This window comes from Curcuma longa, chromosome 9 (genome assembly GCF_044706935.1).
Source record: "Curcuma longa cultivar G26 ecotype Majalengka, Jawa Barat chromosome 9, ITB_CL_G26_1.1, whole genome shotgun sequence".
Lineage (NCBI taxonomy): Eukaryota > Viridiplantae > Streptophyta > Magnoliopsida > Zingiberales > Zingiberaceae > Curcuma > Curcuma longa.
In genome coordinates this window covers 7,662,708-7,680,559 of record NC_133869.1, presented here as the reverse complement: position 1 = coordinate 7,680,559, position 17,852 = coordinate 7,662,708, and the positions used below count along the sequence as shown (strand labels likewise).

The 17,852-nt window shown below is 37.0% G+C and overlaps 2 protein-coding genes across 2 annotated transcripts; one reads left to right on the top strand and one right to left on the bottom strand.

Annotated features, from left to right (window-relative positions):
• Positions 1-2,334: 2,334 nt before the first annotated feature.
• Positions 2,335-3,419, top strand: LOC141835256 (uncharacterized). The gene has a single exon (XM_074722692.1). The coding sequence runs from the start codon at positions 2,361-2,363 to the stop codon at positions 3,282-3,284; it is 924 nt and encodes a 307-aa protein (XP_074578793.1). The 5' UTR covers positions 2,335-2,360; the 3' UTR covers positions 3,285-3,419.
• Positions 3,420-3,928: 509 nt separating this feature from the next.
• Positions 3,929-16,831, bottom strand: LOC141834636 (glucose-6-phosphate 1-dehydrogenase, cytoplasmic isoform-like). Its single transcript, XM_074721964.1, has 16 exons — positions 16,747-16,831; positions 15,621-15,860; positions 13,838-13,923; positions 12,643-12,703; positions 12,378-12,564; positions 11,067-11,224; positions 10,866-10,934; positions 8,161-8,219; positions 8,033-8,069; positions 6,912-6,983; positions 6,576-6,723; positions 6,218-6,313; positions 5,864-5,934; positions 5,185-5,300; positions 4,424-4,469; positions 3,929-4,350 (listed from the first exon to the last, which is right to left on the bottom strand). The coding sequence occupies exons 2-16, from the start codon at positions 15,822-15,824 to the stop codon at positions 4,180-4,182; spliced, it is 1,581 nt and encodes a 526-aa protein (XP_074578065.1). The 5' UTR covers positions 15,825-15,860; positions 16,747-16,831; the 3' UTR covers positions 3,929-4,179.
• Positions 16,832-17,852: the final 1,021 nt, after the last annotated feature.

The window sequence follows — 17,852 nt, the reverse complement described above, 5'->3', positions numbered from 1 at the left end:
TCACAAGGGCCTACTGCCTCTCGCAACGGGGTGCAATTGCTCCACTTGTCGCGCCTTACGAAGGAAGGTGGTGGATGAATGTGGCCATTGATAAAGAGGGATTTGGACTTGAGGCCAATCAGAGGAAGGTGGTAGAGGGATTTCAATCAATGCATTTCATGTCACTTTTGTAGGTACAGTCAGTGTACATTTGTTTGTTCTAGCTCGTGAGTTAACTCCATCGTTGATATTATTCTTTTGAGCCCTACCAAGTACCAACGAAGTTGATGTAGCAACCTACAATTGACTCGAGGCAAGGGTGGAATAGAGCATGATATAAATATTGAAAATCTGAATGGAAATAAGAGAGGTGGAAAGGAATGTGACTCTATTGTAAATGAGATTTTAGGCCCACATTAAGAATTTTATAATATTATGATTGATGTATAATGTATTATAAATATTGAAATTGTTAATATATGCATGAAGAGAGACTTGCTCTTATGTGTGGGTGCAAATCCAAAATTTGAATGGCATTAAACCTAGGTGATTCATGTGTGAGCATGATCCACATGCATGTTGATCGATTAGGGTAAAATTTGTCCAAGTGAATTAACTAATATTTTACCATCTGAATTCTCTTTTTGCTTACTATTCAAGTGTAACAGATGCATTAATATTTCAATCTGAATTAATAAAGGCGATAAATGATCTTTATTCGATCATTTACTACACTGGAGACATAAAGGCCATGACCAAAAGCAGGTGGTAGCAGATGCAATAGCAAGGAGATCTTTTCACATTCGTTCTTCTATCGTGCACTCTCTTCGACGAATCTACTCATGATAGCGTTCGGATATTGCTCAGTTTGCCATGAACAATCAATACTTGTTGTCTACGTGATCTTCCCATTATATCCTATGAAACAAATATCCAAATGTGACCTTGAAGCACATCCAAAAGGAATGAATCAGTTGTAAGAAAACTATATCAAACGCAGACCTCAATATTTCTTTTTTCTGACTCGCCTTCTCAAGTTCCAACTCGAAACTCAGCAGTCGACATCACTCTCCCAACTCAGCCAGCTCGGTAGTGGGTTGACGTGTTCACTCAAGAGTACTCAGCAACTAGCTCGGGCATTCGACGTCCCAACTCGACAACCCGCTTGGGCAGCACTCGGACTCAAGAAGCACCTGGGCTACTTGGATCTCGTGGCACTTGGGCTACTTGGATCTCGAGGCACTCGAGGTCACTTAGGAGCATTTGGCTAGCAACTTCCCACTCAGCCTAGGGAAGCATTCGGCCTACTTGGACCTCGTACTCGTGAACATATAGCATACGACCATCAACGTCCCCACTCAAGCTTAGACAATCCAAAAGTTCGGTCGGACAACCATATCAATCTGGCAGTTTGAGATTATCAGTTCAAGTTATCTTTTGAGCTAATTTTATAATTTCAATTTGGAATTTCTTTTTATAAACTTCGACAATAATCTCTGATAGATTATAAAATAACTTTCAACAACAAGGCCATACTACTATGAAGATCCAAGATGTGTGAAAGGAAGCTTAAGTGTGAGATTCATTAAGGGATAAGAAATCCATCATTAAAGGTATTTGGATTTCCTTGCACAATGAATTGTCGGTAATTTTGGGTTCAAGCAAACCTACCAATTTCAGTTGTGAGTAAACCTTCTTTACGAAGATTGACTCCTTCGTGGAGCCCCCAAACTAAGCATTTTGGATATGAAAAAAAAAAGAAGAAAATGTTAAATAAATATAAATAATTTTTTTTACCAAGCCAAGTTCAGTACTGACTCGCTTTGTTAGTCATACTCCTAAATTAACAGATTTTGGAAGTTTCCATCAACGTTTCAACTTCTTACACCAATCGCGAGGCGAGTAGCGTCCGGGTGGAAAATGCTGCATACATCCAAAAAGACAACTCCGAAAGATTCTGCCAACGTCATCATTCTATCCTGGGATGCCCACGTCGCCTTAGCCTATCCACGCGTCAACTCTTCAATAATCTCCCATCGTCCTTACCATAAAAACCTACTGACCTATATCTCTTACCCAATAATAGCAACAAACCACCCACCCTGTTCCCCACCACCCATAGCGTTCTGGGTCGCCCGCCATCTCCCAGTCTCCTTCCTCCACGTGCCGCCTCGATTTGAACGGCATTTTTATCTCTCCCATGTGCTCAGTCGAACTCTGCTACTGCCACCTGTACTGCGCCAATGGCAGCTCGAGGTGGCCTCCCCGACACGTGCTGAAGTGGACACGCGTCGGACTACGCCAACGCTATTTAAGGTTCTCGCTCGAGGAGTCGGTGAACCAGTCGGTCAAAAGCAGAGAAATCGAGCGAGAGGGCGGAGATGGAGCGGAGGGGCGGTTGCTGCATCGACGTGTACGGAAGAGGAGACGCCGAGGCGGCGTGGAGGATGGGCCGGATCATGCTCAGGTTCCGGCCGATCGCTCCCAAGCCGGTCGTCGAGTCGTCTCGGGCAGCCTCTGCCTTTGCCGCCGCGGCGTCGTCCTCCGCCGGAAGGAAAACAAGGCGGAAGGGCTCCGGTGGTTGCAGAGGGAGGAAGGCGAGGAAGATGGAGACGGGGCGGTCTTCTTCGTCGAAGGAGGATCCGGCCTCGTCTTCGTCGGTGACGTCCTCGTCGTCGCCGACGATCGTGACTCTCTCACTGATTCCGGAGACGCCGGAGAGGAAGGACGACAGGGCGGCGGAACGAAGGTGCGCTGGATCTGAAAAGTTGCTCGCCACTTCGTTGGCGCCGGCGTGGATGGGCCGAGGGCGGGCGGGCGAGACGGCCGCGGCGACAGGGTTTGCTTGGCCGGTGACGGCGGTGGGGTCATGGGTGACGGTGGAATGCGTGACGGACACGTGGAGGGAGGGAGAAGTTCCGTGGCGGAGTGACGAGGCTGTGCAGGCGGCGCTGTCGGCGGACGACTCCCCCGGGTTCGTGTCCGACGAGTGGGGCAGGGTCACGTGGACCAACGATGCGTATCGGAGGATGGTGTCCGGAGGGTCTCTCGAAGGCAGGTGGACGGCGGAAGAGGAGGAGCAGGTGCGAGTGGGGCTGGTGGCGAGGGGGGCAGTTCCGGCAGCGGCAGAGGCGTGCCGGGCATTCACTTGCAGGGTGAGGGTGCACCACTCGAGGCGGCCGTGGAGGGGAAAGGCGGCCTGCTCGGCCTCATCGCTCGCGGCGCCGTGCGACGTGTGGAGGTTGGACGGCGGTGGGAGCGCGTGGAGGCTCGATGTAAAGGCGGCGCTAAGCCTTAGCCTCTAGCGAGTACGACGAAGGCGGCGCCGGCCGTATAATTATAAAATGTGTGTACGTAAGTAAATACATGGAGTGTTTTTGTTCTGTGGCTTGTGGCAATCTTTTTTCCTTCAGCAAAAGAATATGGACGAATTAATGATATTTATAAATGTATAAATTATAAAGAACATTTTAATAGTATTTATAAAAATATGAAGAATAAAAGATATATTTAAAATTTTTATAATCCAATGATAAATTAACTATATGATTCTTGAGATATAAAGAGGTTTAAAGTATTTTGATTAAAATCAATACTTAGTACATTCTTATTCTTTTGCAAAATCACACTAGAACTAAAAAGATAATTAAACGTGCCATTTTTTATAATATTTTCTGTAAAACAATTATATTTCTAAATATATTTGAATAGAAAATTTAGTGGTTTAGGGTATGATATTTTTTCATATGATGTTATTGGTTTAGGCCTTTAGGGTTTGAATTATTTAAGGTTTTTTATTCAAAGATTTGATAGGTTTCATGTATGATACTTTTTGGGGGTACGAAGTTTATTTATACTAACAGGTTAGTTATGATTTAACAAAGCACAAAGACTCAATTGATAACTAAAGTAGCAGAACTGTATTTAAAAAATAGATCAAAAGACAAGCAAAACCACAACTTTTCTGAATTATCAAATCTAATTCACTGAAAATTTCTTGTAAAATCCTTCTAAACGCTGCACTCAACACAAACCTACAACTCATCCATGCAACATCCTGGAGACAAACAACTCCATTTATTCCAAAACATCATCATGGCAAAGTACAAGCGGGAGGCATAAAACATTAGATAAGCCCTCAAAGACATCATAGATTCATAAAATCTGATGCAGAAACAGCACATTCTCATATAAAAGAAGCTATGCTAGGGTGGGTGGAATCCATATGTAGCCGTGTGTTTGCACATATCCTGCTCTCGCTAGCAATTCATCTGCCTCTTCTGGTCCACGGCTGCCTGGTTTATATGCAGTTGGCTTCAATTCTCCATTATCAATACTGTGCAGAAGAGGTGTAAATATCTGCCATGCTACCTACGATATCCATACAAAACAATAAGATCCTATTCTTAGTTAATTTACTTGGATTAGGTATGACAACACATACTTTCAGCTCATCTCTGCGTACGAAGTGCTGCTGGTCGCCCCTTATTCTGTCAAACATCGCATTGAACAAGATAGTCGTCAAAATATAGTTTCTTTGATGATGTGGGCAATAAAGGGAAATTCAAAGTTCAAACTAGAATTAGCTATTTGAGCATGTAGGAAAATGAAACTTGGACTGGAAAGTACAAGCTTCATGGACACCATAAGCTTAGAAATGCAAAGATGGTGACAAAATGTAAAATGGACGTACAATATTAATATAGTTCACACATATATATAAGCAGCACATAAGGTGGTTACATTTACGAAAGCACTGATTCAGACTGGAAGTAAATTGTAGAAAAACAATTGGGTCATATTTGTTTCCGTGTATGTATTTCATAAACCATCGAAATCATATTTGGATTTCTAAGGCAGGATTTGTTATCCTTATGTGATTTTGGAATTCATCAGCTTCCTCTAAACTCTTTTAGGTCATAAAAATTGTTGCTTACATAGCCATTAGTTTATAGTTTAAACTTTTTTAGATATATGATTTCTCATTTCGGCAACTGAAACTGGACCATCTGTACAAGTTGATTAGAGGATCAAAGTATGTGTCAAACTCATTAACAGCTGAAATTATTTTGGAAGGCAGAACAAATATATTGGTTTCTGACATCAATCAGTTTAAATGTTAAATTATTCATGATTATACTAGTTGTATTGAAAAGCAATATATACAAAAGGCAACAATAAAAAGTTATCAGATATAGAACATACGTGTCCAAGATTAACCGCTCATATGCCTCTGGGATTTTGACGTCTTGATATCTTAGCCCATAGGATAAATCTAATTCACTTTGTATTGTTGACATTTCCAATCCAGGTTTCTTGAGCTGCAGTACATAGAAAGAGAACAAAGAAAATTGTGATAGAAAGAACATGACATGATACAAAACAACTTAGAAGCTGCAAAAGCAGAAACAAGCAAAATACTCCAAGCATGAAATAGACACTGATGAAAATTACTTCACCATATGACAGTCACCTACATATACAATGATCTTGCAGTTCCAGATGTTTACACATAAAAGCACCAACCAGAAACAAGGAGGCTAATCATGGTATTCTTTTTTATTTTTGATGTGCAGAAGGAAGAATGTTAGAAGAAGAATAAATATCAAAATAACAGGAGAGGATGCCAGCTAGTGTAGATGGTAAGGGACTTGGAAGTTGTTGTCAAAGTCTTTGATTCAAGGAACTTTACTCAAATGTGAGTGTTCAAGGGTTCTTATAGCTGTCTTTTTTTTTTAAAAAAAAAAAACAGGTTTATTCTTAAATTTAATGACTCCTTAACATGAAATCAGAAGGTTGAACGTGACTTAGGTAGTACCATCTATGAGATAGTTCTTGCAATGCAAAATGATTGTATAGGCCCTGAGAATCATATTGAACTTACTGTTAGCTTCATATACATGGCTTCTGATGGTTGCAAGCGAATGACGAATTCATTTCTCCCTTGCTTTTTACCTTGCACATTAACAATATAAAGTCAGATAAAAAGTGAGAGCAATGTAAGTTGGATTTGTTAAGTAAATAAAATAGTGAAAGTAAACTTTGAAATTGGGCAAGAAAGTGAGATATGGTAGAGGCATCAACTATACTACATTATTCAATGAAGAACTCTACACATACTGTCTTAATTTAATTGTTATTCAATAATTGAGGCGCTTGAACGAGAGACCGATGAATAGGAGATTATAAAAAAAAATGATTGAGGAAAGAGAGGGTAACAAAAATTTAAAGGACATACATTTGAAGATGTCACCAGGAACATCCTTAAACTGAATACGAATTTCAGCTTTCCTGTTCTCCAGAGCTTTTCCTGCCTTTAATATAAAAGGGACACCTGTATTGCATGATTATTATAGTATCAGCAACTAAGAGAGAGCTATACAAAGATGAATTTTCAGAAAACTTTGTTCTAATATTGAGACAAGATGGTTATTATGGCACAGTATGACTGCAGTACTATGGCAATGATATTACAAACCTAGCTCTAGGGTTCTATGCCATGTATGAACTCGAAGAGACAACAAATCACAAGAATGAATAAAAATATACAAATTCAAAGAAAGTCAAATCAACAAGGTTGGGAAAAAAAATTGAACCTTCCCATCTTTCATTGTGTATACGCAAAACAACAGTAGCAAATGTAGGGGTGTTTGAGCTGTCAGACACAGTAGGGTCATCTTTATAGCCCTCATATTGTCCAAGGACTACCTCTTCATGTTTTATGGGTAGCACAGACTGAAGAACCTGAAAGATGAAAAAATTATTAAGATAAATTCACAAGGCTATTGCAGGTCAGAGAAAACAAATGTGATATTTGTTGATGTACTTCTGACAATAAAATGGGTTTGGTTAATGATGATAAAAATTAAGATGGTGAGAAAGTAAAGATTAAAGCAAGTTTATTCTTGCATTAAATGAAGTGTATGTATGACCTTCACTTTCTCATCCCGAATGTGTTCAGGCTTCAGTGAAACAGGTTTCTCCATAGCAACCAAACAAAGGACCTGCAGCAATAAGGTTACAATAAATTAAAGAGATTGGAAAAAATTATAGTAAAAAGATTCCAAAATCAAGTATATACCTTAATATATAAATATTTCAGACAATGACATATTTAACACAAAAAGGCTAGCATAACTTTGTTCCTATTTGTGATGCAAAAATATTAATTTATGATGCATCCATAGTCAGTCATCCACAAAAAATTCTTCTCTCAAAGTTTCTTGAATAATTCATCATCGCCATCAACAAGCCATAATTGTCCCCACTATGGGGGGTCATCTACAAGAATGTTGTCCTCTATTGAGCTCTATAAGGTTATATCACTTGTTAAAATAAATCAATCGCCCTTTTATAGGATGGTTGTGGACCTTCAGTTTACAAAATTTTTTGAATAATTAATTATATAATTCAGGTTGATCTTTCCATTTATTTCAGACAATGATTTATTTTAATCAAGTTGGTCGATGAGGGTATGGAAAATGTTGAAAACAGCTATAGACGAAGTATTTTTCTAGAAATTATCATTTTAAGATCAACAAAATAATCTTCACATACCATGTATAGTCAGCAATAACTGTATTGTTATCTTAATGTTGCATGTGTATGTTAAGGTAGATCTAATAATCAAGGAAGAGCTATAGAAGGAGAAAAACATATAAGAAAGAAAAGAGTTGAAAAATTGACTATCCTTGGATTATTGAGATGTTGTTGGAGATCATAGATCAGATTCAGCATCATAATATGCATGTTACAAGTAGTCGAACTCACTGGGTATCTTGGAAATTGCCTATAAGAAGCTTTGGGTACAAGCAAATAGCTCAAAATCAAGATTTCTCTCATGCATATATGCACAATGTCCTATTGATGCGCTACTCAAAGGAACAATTATTGCACTTTAACAAGATAAATAATTTACAAATCACAAAAATAAGGGGAGAATATCTAATCTAATCTTACAAATTTTTCTATCAATTAGGAGTTCATTTCATTATCTAAAATATACAGGTAGCTAATGCATCAACGAAAAATAACATCATTTACTTTCCAATACCTGCAGCAAATGATTTTGAATGATATCACGAATAATTCTGCAAAATAATAAATGAGGTTAGCTTTCAACCGTTATGCGATCAGTTTACTAAAACACTGTTAATCATTTCCATTCTTTAAAAAAAATACCCATATTCATCAAAGTATCCTCCTCGTCCTTCAGTTCCAAAGTCTTCTCTAAACACGATCTGTAGATTCATGAAAATATTTTACATGATATCAATTAACAAATTAGAGATGCATTTTTGAAATCTATGCATTTCACAATCACTTTTTTATATCTATTTCACATTCACAAGGATCAATCCTCTTTAACAGGAGCAAAAACACCATATAAGCCAAGACTAGTTGAGAAAAGAAAAGTACAGGTAATACTTGAGATTTTGAATGGATCACAGTTTTGATATTTTGGATCATTGCAAATGTGGGTCAGACAGACCACCTAATCCCACCTTACTGAAGCCAATTTCCTATGAGAGATTTCATGTGCTGTAAGCAGGGATTGAAATTTCGAGCCGATACGGATAAAATGTTTCGTTCCGCCAACGGACCGGCACAGCAGTTCCGGTCGCACGACGCCTCCAGACAGACCACCTAATCCCACCTTACCGAAGCCAATTTCCTATGAGAGATTTCATGTGCTGTAAGCAGGGATTGAAATTTCAAACCGATACAGATAAAATTTTTCGTTCCACCGACGAACCGACACCCGCACAACGGTTCCGACTGGGAGACACCTCCGGAGGCATCGCACAGCCTAGGCGATGCCTTCGAAGGCGTCGCCCGGGCCCGGCGACGTCATCGGAGGTGTCGCCCGAGCCAGTCGACGCCACCGGAGGCGATGCACAAGCCCGGCGACGCCTCCACATGTGGGCCGCGCGTGATCCGGGGCGAAGCAGTCATGATTTTTGATTTTTTTTTTTGGATTTTTTTAACTTAGGGTTTAATTGAGATTTTAATAATCAATTTCTAGCTATAGTTGGAAATAATTTAAATAGACTTTATTAAAATCCAAAAATTATCTTATTATTTTTAAAAAATATTTTATTTTTTATTTTTAAATATTTAAATTAAATTTTTAATTTTAGTTGATATATTTTATATTTTAAAAATACCGAAACTATACCGGCACGATACTATACGGTACCGAAACTATATCGTTCCGGACCGTCTCGAAACCTCGGCACGGCTCGATATTTTAAACCTTGACTATAAGTGGTTCTTGCTGCATAGTAATATGCAGCGACCTAGAACCCTTTCAAAACACTATTTCTTGTTCTTCATCTTCTCCCACATCCTCCTCTTCTTCTATCTCTTCCTCTTGTTATTCGCCTTACCCTCCAATCCACTCAATCCGTCATTGTCTCTCATTAGATCATTATATTTCCTTCGCTATACAATCAATCCTAGCACCTTCCATGATCAACATTAAGGACCATTTACTCTATAGGATGGAGAGGTGGATGAATGAAAAAGTAAAAAATGAGTGGAAGTACATAAAAGGAAGAACCTAAAAGGAGCTTAAGGGGCTCGTATCATTGTTGATGAGGGCAATCTTGCAAGCAGCCAGAAGTGGCTCACCTCAGTTAGGGCTCATGATAGTAATCCTCATCTTTTTTTTTCCCCTACTCTAGTTCTTCCTTTTCCTTCCCATGTATTACTGAATTAGGTCGGTATGGTTTATTGATACCTACCTACAGCATGTGTCCACAAGTAGAAAACCGAAATTCCCACTATGCAAAAGGATTTTTTTTTTCTCATCCTTATTTTTATATATTTTCCAAATATCAATAGAGATATTCTCACAATTACATGTTTAGAACTAGCACATTGATTTAAGCACGTGAACTTGCTAAGGTAATTTTGCTGATTGAGATATTTGTACATTTCTTGGTTAAGTTCCTTCCCAAAGAACAAAGGCATTTAGCCCTCCCCATCTGACACCTTATAAATGTGGAAGTAAGCACCCTTAACAAGCCCCCTCCAGGGGCCATAGGCTTTAGCAACATACATGGGCCATCAATCTATAAAGGATAGATTCATGAACTTTAGCATTTTGTACTAAACTCATGCAGATTCTGTGGCATTGTCCACTCCACGAGACTTATTTTATCCATTTGTAAAAGATGCCTAAAGGATGAGTAGGGGCTACAGAGACTATTGTCCCTCAAGACATATGACTCCCAATGTTTTGCCAATGTGGGACTAAACTCATGCCTGTTTAGATCCTTCAGATTCAGTGGTTGCTCAAAGATACAGCGAAGAAAAGTCACTATTAACCATAGGAAATAATAATTGTTAAACCACCAACAAATTGCTGAGATTTTGCCAGCTAAAAGAGGAAGGAAGACTGTTGAATAAACACAATAAACAGTGACATAAAAACATTTAATGTGATCCAATACCATATTTCCAAATGTGAAATTTCTTGTATCTGAAATTGAACACAAACTTTTTCAAAACTAATTGTTGAGATCTTACTAATGAAGGACCTTCATTTGACACCTTTTTTGAGGAAAGGACATTAATTTGATGTAGAAGCCTGTTTGCACTAAAGATAACTTATTATCTAAGGAAAGTTTAGGTACATTCAGTGGTGGGCTCTCTTCAGAAGATCAAAAGAAGGGATGATTTACAATGCATAATCCATGTCAACATTTTTCAACCAAGACGAAAAATCTAGAATTAAAAAAAAACATACTGTTTAAGAAGGCATGTCTGAAAGAAACTATGAATCATGCAATGATAAGCATGATAGCATGCATCTACACTATCTTCATGATTCAATTTATTTATTTATCTCAAATCAAAGCAAATATAGGAGGAAAGCTTACCTGTATATTATCAATGTTGTCACGATTCCAAAGAGGCAAAAATAGCCTATTTGCAAACCGCAGTACAAGCTGCAAATTCAAGAAGAAAAAAAGGAGATTGAATAGGCTAATGCCAAAAGTTGAAAGAAGCCTGGTTCGGTCTCTTGCCTTCCAGTTTCTTCAGAAAATGAAGAATGTCAGCTATAATTTTTAAAGAATTACCAAGTTCTGAACCAACTCCTTTCCCAGGTAGTGATCAATTCGATACAACTGTTCTTCGGTAAATAGCTCTCCAAGCTGAGCGCTTAAATCTTCTGCAGAATTAAGGTCCTTTCCAAAAGGTTTCTCAACCACTATGCGAGTCCACCCACCAAGATTGGCTGAGAAGTAATTAAAACCAGGAAAGATTAGCTTATGAGACAAAGAAGAATCAAGAAGAAGATAATTCAAATTATCCTCATAGAGCACGGCTAAGTACTTAAATGTGCATCTCAAATGCTACAATAGCAGACTACAACAGAATCAGATTTCATAAACTCCCTGAAATACAAAGCCATTATTAAGACAGATAGCTATTCTGCCATCTATACAACACATGCTACAAATCATTGGATGGAATGGAGAAAGGCAGCAATTTATTACGATCAGGAAGTAAAGAAGGAAGAGAAAGTTAGACAAGCATATAGTGGAAGGGTGTGTAACTCACAGAATGGGCTCTGTAAGGTGACTTGGGAAAAGAAAGCCTAATTACAGAATCATGAAAAGGAGTTCCTAAGTTTTCTAAGAACAGCAATAGTTAAGACTTAAAACTAAAATAGTGCACAATAATGTGAACTTTCTTTAACTATTGACATGGAAAATGTTATATTGTAGTTTTTAAAGTATTGTTTTGGAAGCACAAACAGAGTGAGAACTTCTTAATGTTATGGAAAATGAATTTCTTAAGTTAAACTTCTTAATTGGCATGGAAAATGCAAACTACCACAGCTAAAAAATAATGTACATGTATCGTTCTGGAAACTCTTAAACAGGGGTGCACAGTAGATGCCTACCATAGGGAAAATTTGAAGATCCTCATGCATACGTTAACAACTTTTCTTAAGTTATAAGAATGAGAAAGAAGAGATACATACTGATTGTGATGTGAGAAAGGCTAGGTTTTACAAATTTATAAGGCACATGCAGATTTTAATTTACCTTGAAAAGCTACATGGGAAATTCACCTAAAAAACCTCAAGTTCTCAAAATTTAACCAAGCACTTCTATTTTCAGTATTCCTGCTTAAAGGATAAAGAAAATGTTTGAGTGTAGATAAGCTTTATGTTTATTTTACACTAATAAATATATGTGATTGTCTAGAGAGTAATACACTCACTTTCACGGGGCAAGTAAGGGTAAAATTATCATTTAGGGAAAATGTGTGTTTCTGGTACTAGCAAATTCTGAAAATTAGGGACATTCCTAGGAGAACTACCAAAGTTGCATCAACTAATTTAGGGATTTGAGCATCTTATTGAATTCACACGAGCTTACATGGATTTGTGCAGTTTTGTCTTATCATTCTGCATACAGAAGGGTAAACAGATGGTGGAAGTGCCAAGTAAAATAGCCTGCGAGAAATTTCTGGATGGCTATTTTTTGATATCTCATGCTCAGAAATTGCCTTGTCCAATAGTTGAAAGCCATCTGCACTATCATATGAACCACTGACATATTTAATCTGCAAAGTGAAATTACAAAAACTTATTCCCCAAATTCACAAAATCTCAGATAGGAAGAAGATATATGATTAATTTACCAATTGCAAGAACCTTGATAGAACATCCTCTTGCTCAGCTGAAACACCTTTCTGTAGATATCTGAACATCATTAGCAAGTTTGTAAGTGCATATACAAAGATTAATGAACTAGATACAGAATAAACAAAAGTTCTATAATACATTCCTAACTAGCAAATATTTTGTGATTCCATGCATCAACTTCAACCAAAGATAGGATTCAATAAGTTCTCTGGAATAATGCAAGTTAACCTTTTCTTCTTTGTCTAGATGAACATAAAACCTAGAACAAGCACTGTGATTCACGATTATATATAGAACAACAAGAAGAAACTAATAAATCCCCACTAGTTGGAGTTAGCTATATGAAGTTTATCCGCCATAACTTGGTCATATCAGTCTAGCACTAGTAATATTCATATCTTTTAAAACACATCTCATTACATCAGACAAAACTTTCTTTGGTCTCACTATCCTTATGCCGTCAACTCATATTCCATGATACATTCATTACATATGTCTCCTTGCTAAATAATAGATCCTAAATCTACAAACCCCTGGTTATAATTCTTGTCCGTCCAGCGTAATGATTCACTAACTTAATTTATTGTTGAAATCATATTGTATAAATTCAGTTTTTGTTCAATGTAACAAAATTTTTGTTTCTTAAGTTTCCCTCCAGAATTTAAACTTTAATTTTATTTGTTATCAATCAACACTATAACATTTTGCAATTGATATACATCAAAGAAGCTTATCGTGAACGTCTAATGAGTTCATCGAGTGCTAATCCAAAAGAAAAAGGAATTAGAGATGGCCCTTAAAGTGAACCATCATTCACAGTATAAAAATCATTTGTCATAATCCCAGTAGTTTTAACATGAGAAGCTAGAACATCATAAATGCATTTTATCATAATTAAAATTAGATGTTTTTTTTTTTCTTCCCTAAAAATTTAGATGTTTTTTTTCTTCTCTAAAATCTGCACATTAACTATCTAGGACTCTAGAATATTTCTAAGACAATAAATATAGCAAGAAATCTGATACAAGACTAGATACACGGCCAAAAGAACCCAGAATATAATCAAATACTGAAATGATCAAAGAAGTTATTGATGGTATTTAACATTTTTCAAAGGTATTTTGTATTAGATACGTGAAGTTATTGATGAAGCTGGTGAAGAAATTTAAAGGAAAAAAAATACAATCTTACCCACGGATGCGTGCCCTAAGATCATCATCTGAAAGCTTTGTCCTGGCATAACCAAATATGTGTACATCATTCTCCTGTAGGAATCCCTGTATATCTCCACACAATACAAACACATTAATCGAAGTTCTTGCATCTATAACTGTACTCAATTAATCAGAGTAACCAAATCAATTTCACATATAAACAAAAGGAAGGTTAACAATATTACAACTGGAAAAACATGGAATTTGTTTTAGTTCTATGTCCCAATAAGAATTTCACATGGCTAGCACCTTATTGCAGATCCTAGTAGATTGGTCTTCAAATTTCCTATCATGTAAGCTTAAATTAAAAAGGAAATCCAAAAAATAACACAGGTTAAACCAAAAACAGAAAATATCTTACCAACTTTACAAACTAATACATGCTTGGATTACCCTAAAACAAATAATAACTAAATGAAACCATGCCAAGGATGGGGTAATCCAATTATGTTTTTCATTTCAAAAGTACTCGTTTAAGACCAAAGTCTAAAATCTCATTTCTTAAACAGAGTTTCAGTCGCTGACTAGAAAGAGACAGTTAAGTATTGTGTCAGAGTGCCAATACATGACATCAATGGGAAATTGGAGATGGAGTGAAGAAGAAGATAAAAGAAGAAAAGTACTTGGAGGAGATATTTTGTGGCTTCTTCTTTAGTGGATGAATATTGTTGACACTTCATCTCTCCCAAAGTTGTTTGTGAATTAAAAGAAAACCCTTGTGGAACTCATGTGGTCCTCCAAAAGTTGTTTTGTGAGCTGAAAAAAATCCTCACAGAGCCATATCTCAATTTGTGCAGTCTTCACAGAGTCGTTTGTTAGTCATTTTGATCCTTGTTGGAGCAATATGTGTAATTGTGGAACTTGAAGAAGCACCTCCACTCACAAAATTTGTCCGCGAGTTGTGTGAAGTAGTTGTGAGTTGTTGCAAAGAAGTTGTTTCAAGTCCGCTTGCTCAAAAAAGATGTTTGAAAAGCACTCGTAAGTCATAGAAGAAAATCCTCATTCTGCGTATCTCAACTTTTTTTCATGTGTGGATTAGCAAGTGCAAGAGGATGTTTTTCTTGTGATGACCAACATGGAACCACATTTAAAATCATGCTCAAAACTATCTTCAACAAGATTTACCATCATGATTAACCAAGTTTAAGATAACCTTAGAAATGCAATGACCTAGAAAAAGGAAATTTTAAGCAGGTAATATCAATGATCTAATATATGGAACACACAATTTAGTTATTTAAACAAAAAAAAATGGTTAAAGAACAAAGAATGACTGCGCACCCTGGGTTAATAGTTTTATCCATTTTCTAATAAGTTAGGATTATTGGGAAATGCATTTTCACAGACATAGGATACCATATTCTTACAAATCACAGAGTTAGGCTATTGCTTAAGATCAATCAGACTTCGTAAAAGCCATACAAAAAAGTATACATCATTTCACATACCAATCAGTGTTCCATAAACAAATCCGTCCACCAAATTCATTCCCAGTAATTCCATAAACAAAGTCACACCATTCATTTCATATACGAACCATGAAGTTCATATTGCAAAGCTTGAAATTATATAGACAATAGGAGTATCCACTATCAACATCCAGCAGTTGAAAAAAAAATTGCAGTCATAAAGACAGCATTTGTCTTCTAGATAGCCAAGTGAAAAGTAATGTATATGGATCTAATATCATAGCACAAAATATCAATCAAAACATGTTAAATTCATATATGCGTGTGTGTGTGTGCGCGCGCGCTACAAACCTGATGGAAAAGGTGGAAAAGTGCAGGAAATGTTTTCTTTTTCGCAAGATCTCCTGAAGCACCCAGCACAATTATGGATAGACAGCCAACGTCCCTCACAAGTCCTATGTCCTTTTCTTCTGAATATGATTCACCCTTAGTATTGCCACTTTCTGATGGCGCATGCTGCAAAATTGAACTCAATACATTGCATCCCTTTGACATGGCTAACCACAGTATGCCAAGCTTATTCTTTCAAACCTGAGAATTGCATAAGTATATGCAAAAACAATCATTTGTCAATGGAGAATGAAGCATGGAACTGATGGATTCAAAAGGTAAAGAGCTTTTTACTGTGCGTGTGCGTGGTGGGGGGGGGGGGGGGGGGGGGGGGGGGGGGGAAGCGAGAGAGAGAATGTAGACATGATATAAAGATCTCTATTCATGAGAAATATCTTATGATTAATCTCTATCTTCAAAGAATACAAAAGCAGCAACAAATACTGAAACGTTAGCGATAACAACAAATTTAATAGCAGTAATTTCAAAAGGGGGAATACTAAACTGTGAAAGAATCTTTTTTCCTAAATTCAACAAACGAAAAGAAGTCCTTAGATATGCAAAATGTTAGATAATCTAATCAGGAGTCTGGACATTAAGCAAATAAAGGAAAATGTGTCACTATTAGGATATTAAATTATGAGTGAACAAATAAGAGTTTGGATGCTGGCGCCTGAGATCCTTAAGTTTTTATGGTCCATCAACCTTCAGCTCTGCGTAGATTTACTTACTAGCTCTAACATGACTATACTAGCATAAATCCTAAGTGGATAATCTTCAATCACTGCGAACCAACAAAATAAACAACCACACTCCAAAACAGCAGAGTAGCAACGAAGAAAAAGCTTAGATTCATCCGAAGCAGAGCAATATATCCCAAAGAGTACAAAAACAAACAAGAAAACGCAAGAATCATCAACATAGTCAACAAAGTCTCGATCAAGAACCATCTGACCAAGGACAAACACCGCTATGAGGAAAAAAAATCCCTTCTTCATACAAAACACCAGTAGCTACTATACCAAAAGGGTAAAAGCACCAGCACAGCCTCGCAGAATAGGAAAGAGAAAAGAAAGCAAGAACAAACCTTCCCAGTAGCGATCTCGGCGATGAGGAAGGCGGAATTAGGGGCAGCTCCCCTCTCTTATACCCACTGCTCTGATCTTTGCTCCACCGACACCTCTCTTTCCCGATAACCTTTACCAGCCTCCGAATTCAACGGAGACGGGGACCACTGGAAATGGAAATTTTTCCCTTGACCTAACGGAACTGGTAGAAAGTACGCGAATTCCATACGCGACGACTTGCCGGGAATCAGGAAGCAGCGTGTGAGTGCAGTAGGCGTCGTAGGTTTCGGGGTATAGTTTTGGATTTTAAATTTAATCTTATCGACTCAATTTGGGTTTTTTTAATGTGTGTGGCAAAAATATGTGACGGCCTGGCGTCCGAGGCTGCGGGTCCCACCACGGCTGCTATATTGAAGGATTACAGCCGTTGAAACCGATCGATTAGGATATGGCGCGAGCCAACCAATTCTTAAAGCGGGGACCTTTACCACGTGTTCTGTGTCGTCTCTGAGTATTTTTTAGTTTAAAAAAACAAATGAAAAAGATATTTTAATAGTTTTAAATCAAAATTTTATTTTTAAGGAAATCGTCACAAAATACTGATATTAATATAGATTAAATATAATATATTAAAAGATTTATATTAACATCTTCCTTCTAAATTCTAACTAATCAAATTTATTATAATAGTTATGAAATCATAACTATTATATATATGGTAATCACTACAGTATCATAGTTGTTACAATTATAATAATTATAATTTATAATTATAGCAGTTATGATTTTGTAGTTATTGTAACTATAACAATAACAGTTATAAACTTATAACTATTAAACATGAAAAATAATATTAAATAAAGAGGATTAAATTTTTTTGGAGCCTTTAAAAAATCTTTAAATGATTTTTTTTTTGTCTAAAACTGTTATGGATTACACCGAATAATAAATATAGATATCTGAATGAATTTTAATTTCATATATCTATGTGTCTCGTAGTTTAATCCGAGATAAAAATTATGACATCTTAAAATTTACAATTGTAATTGTTACGGTTTCATAACTATTATAATTGTGTAGAAGCTATTAAATCTATAACTACTACAATTGTGTGGCAGTTCAGTTG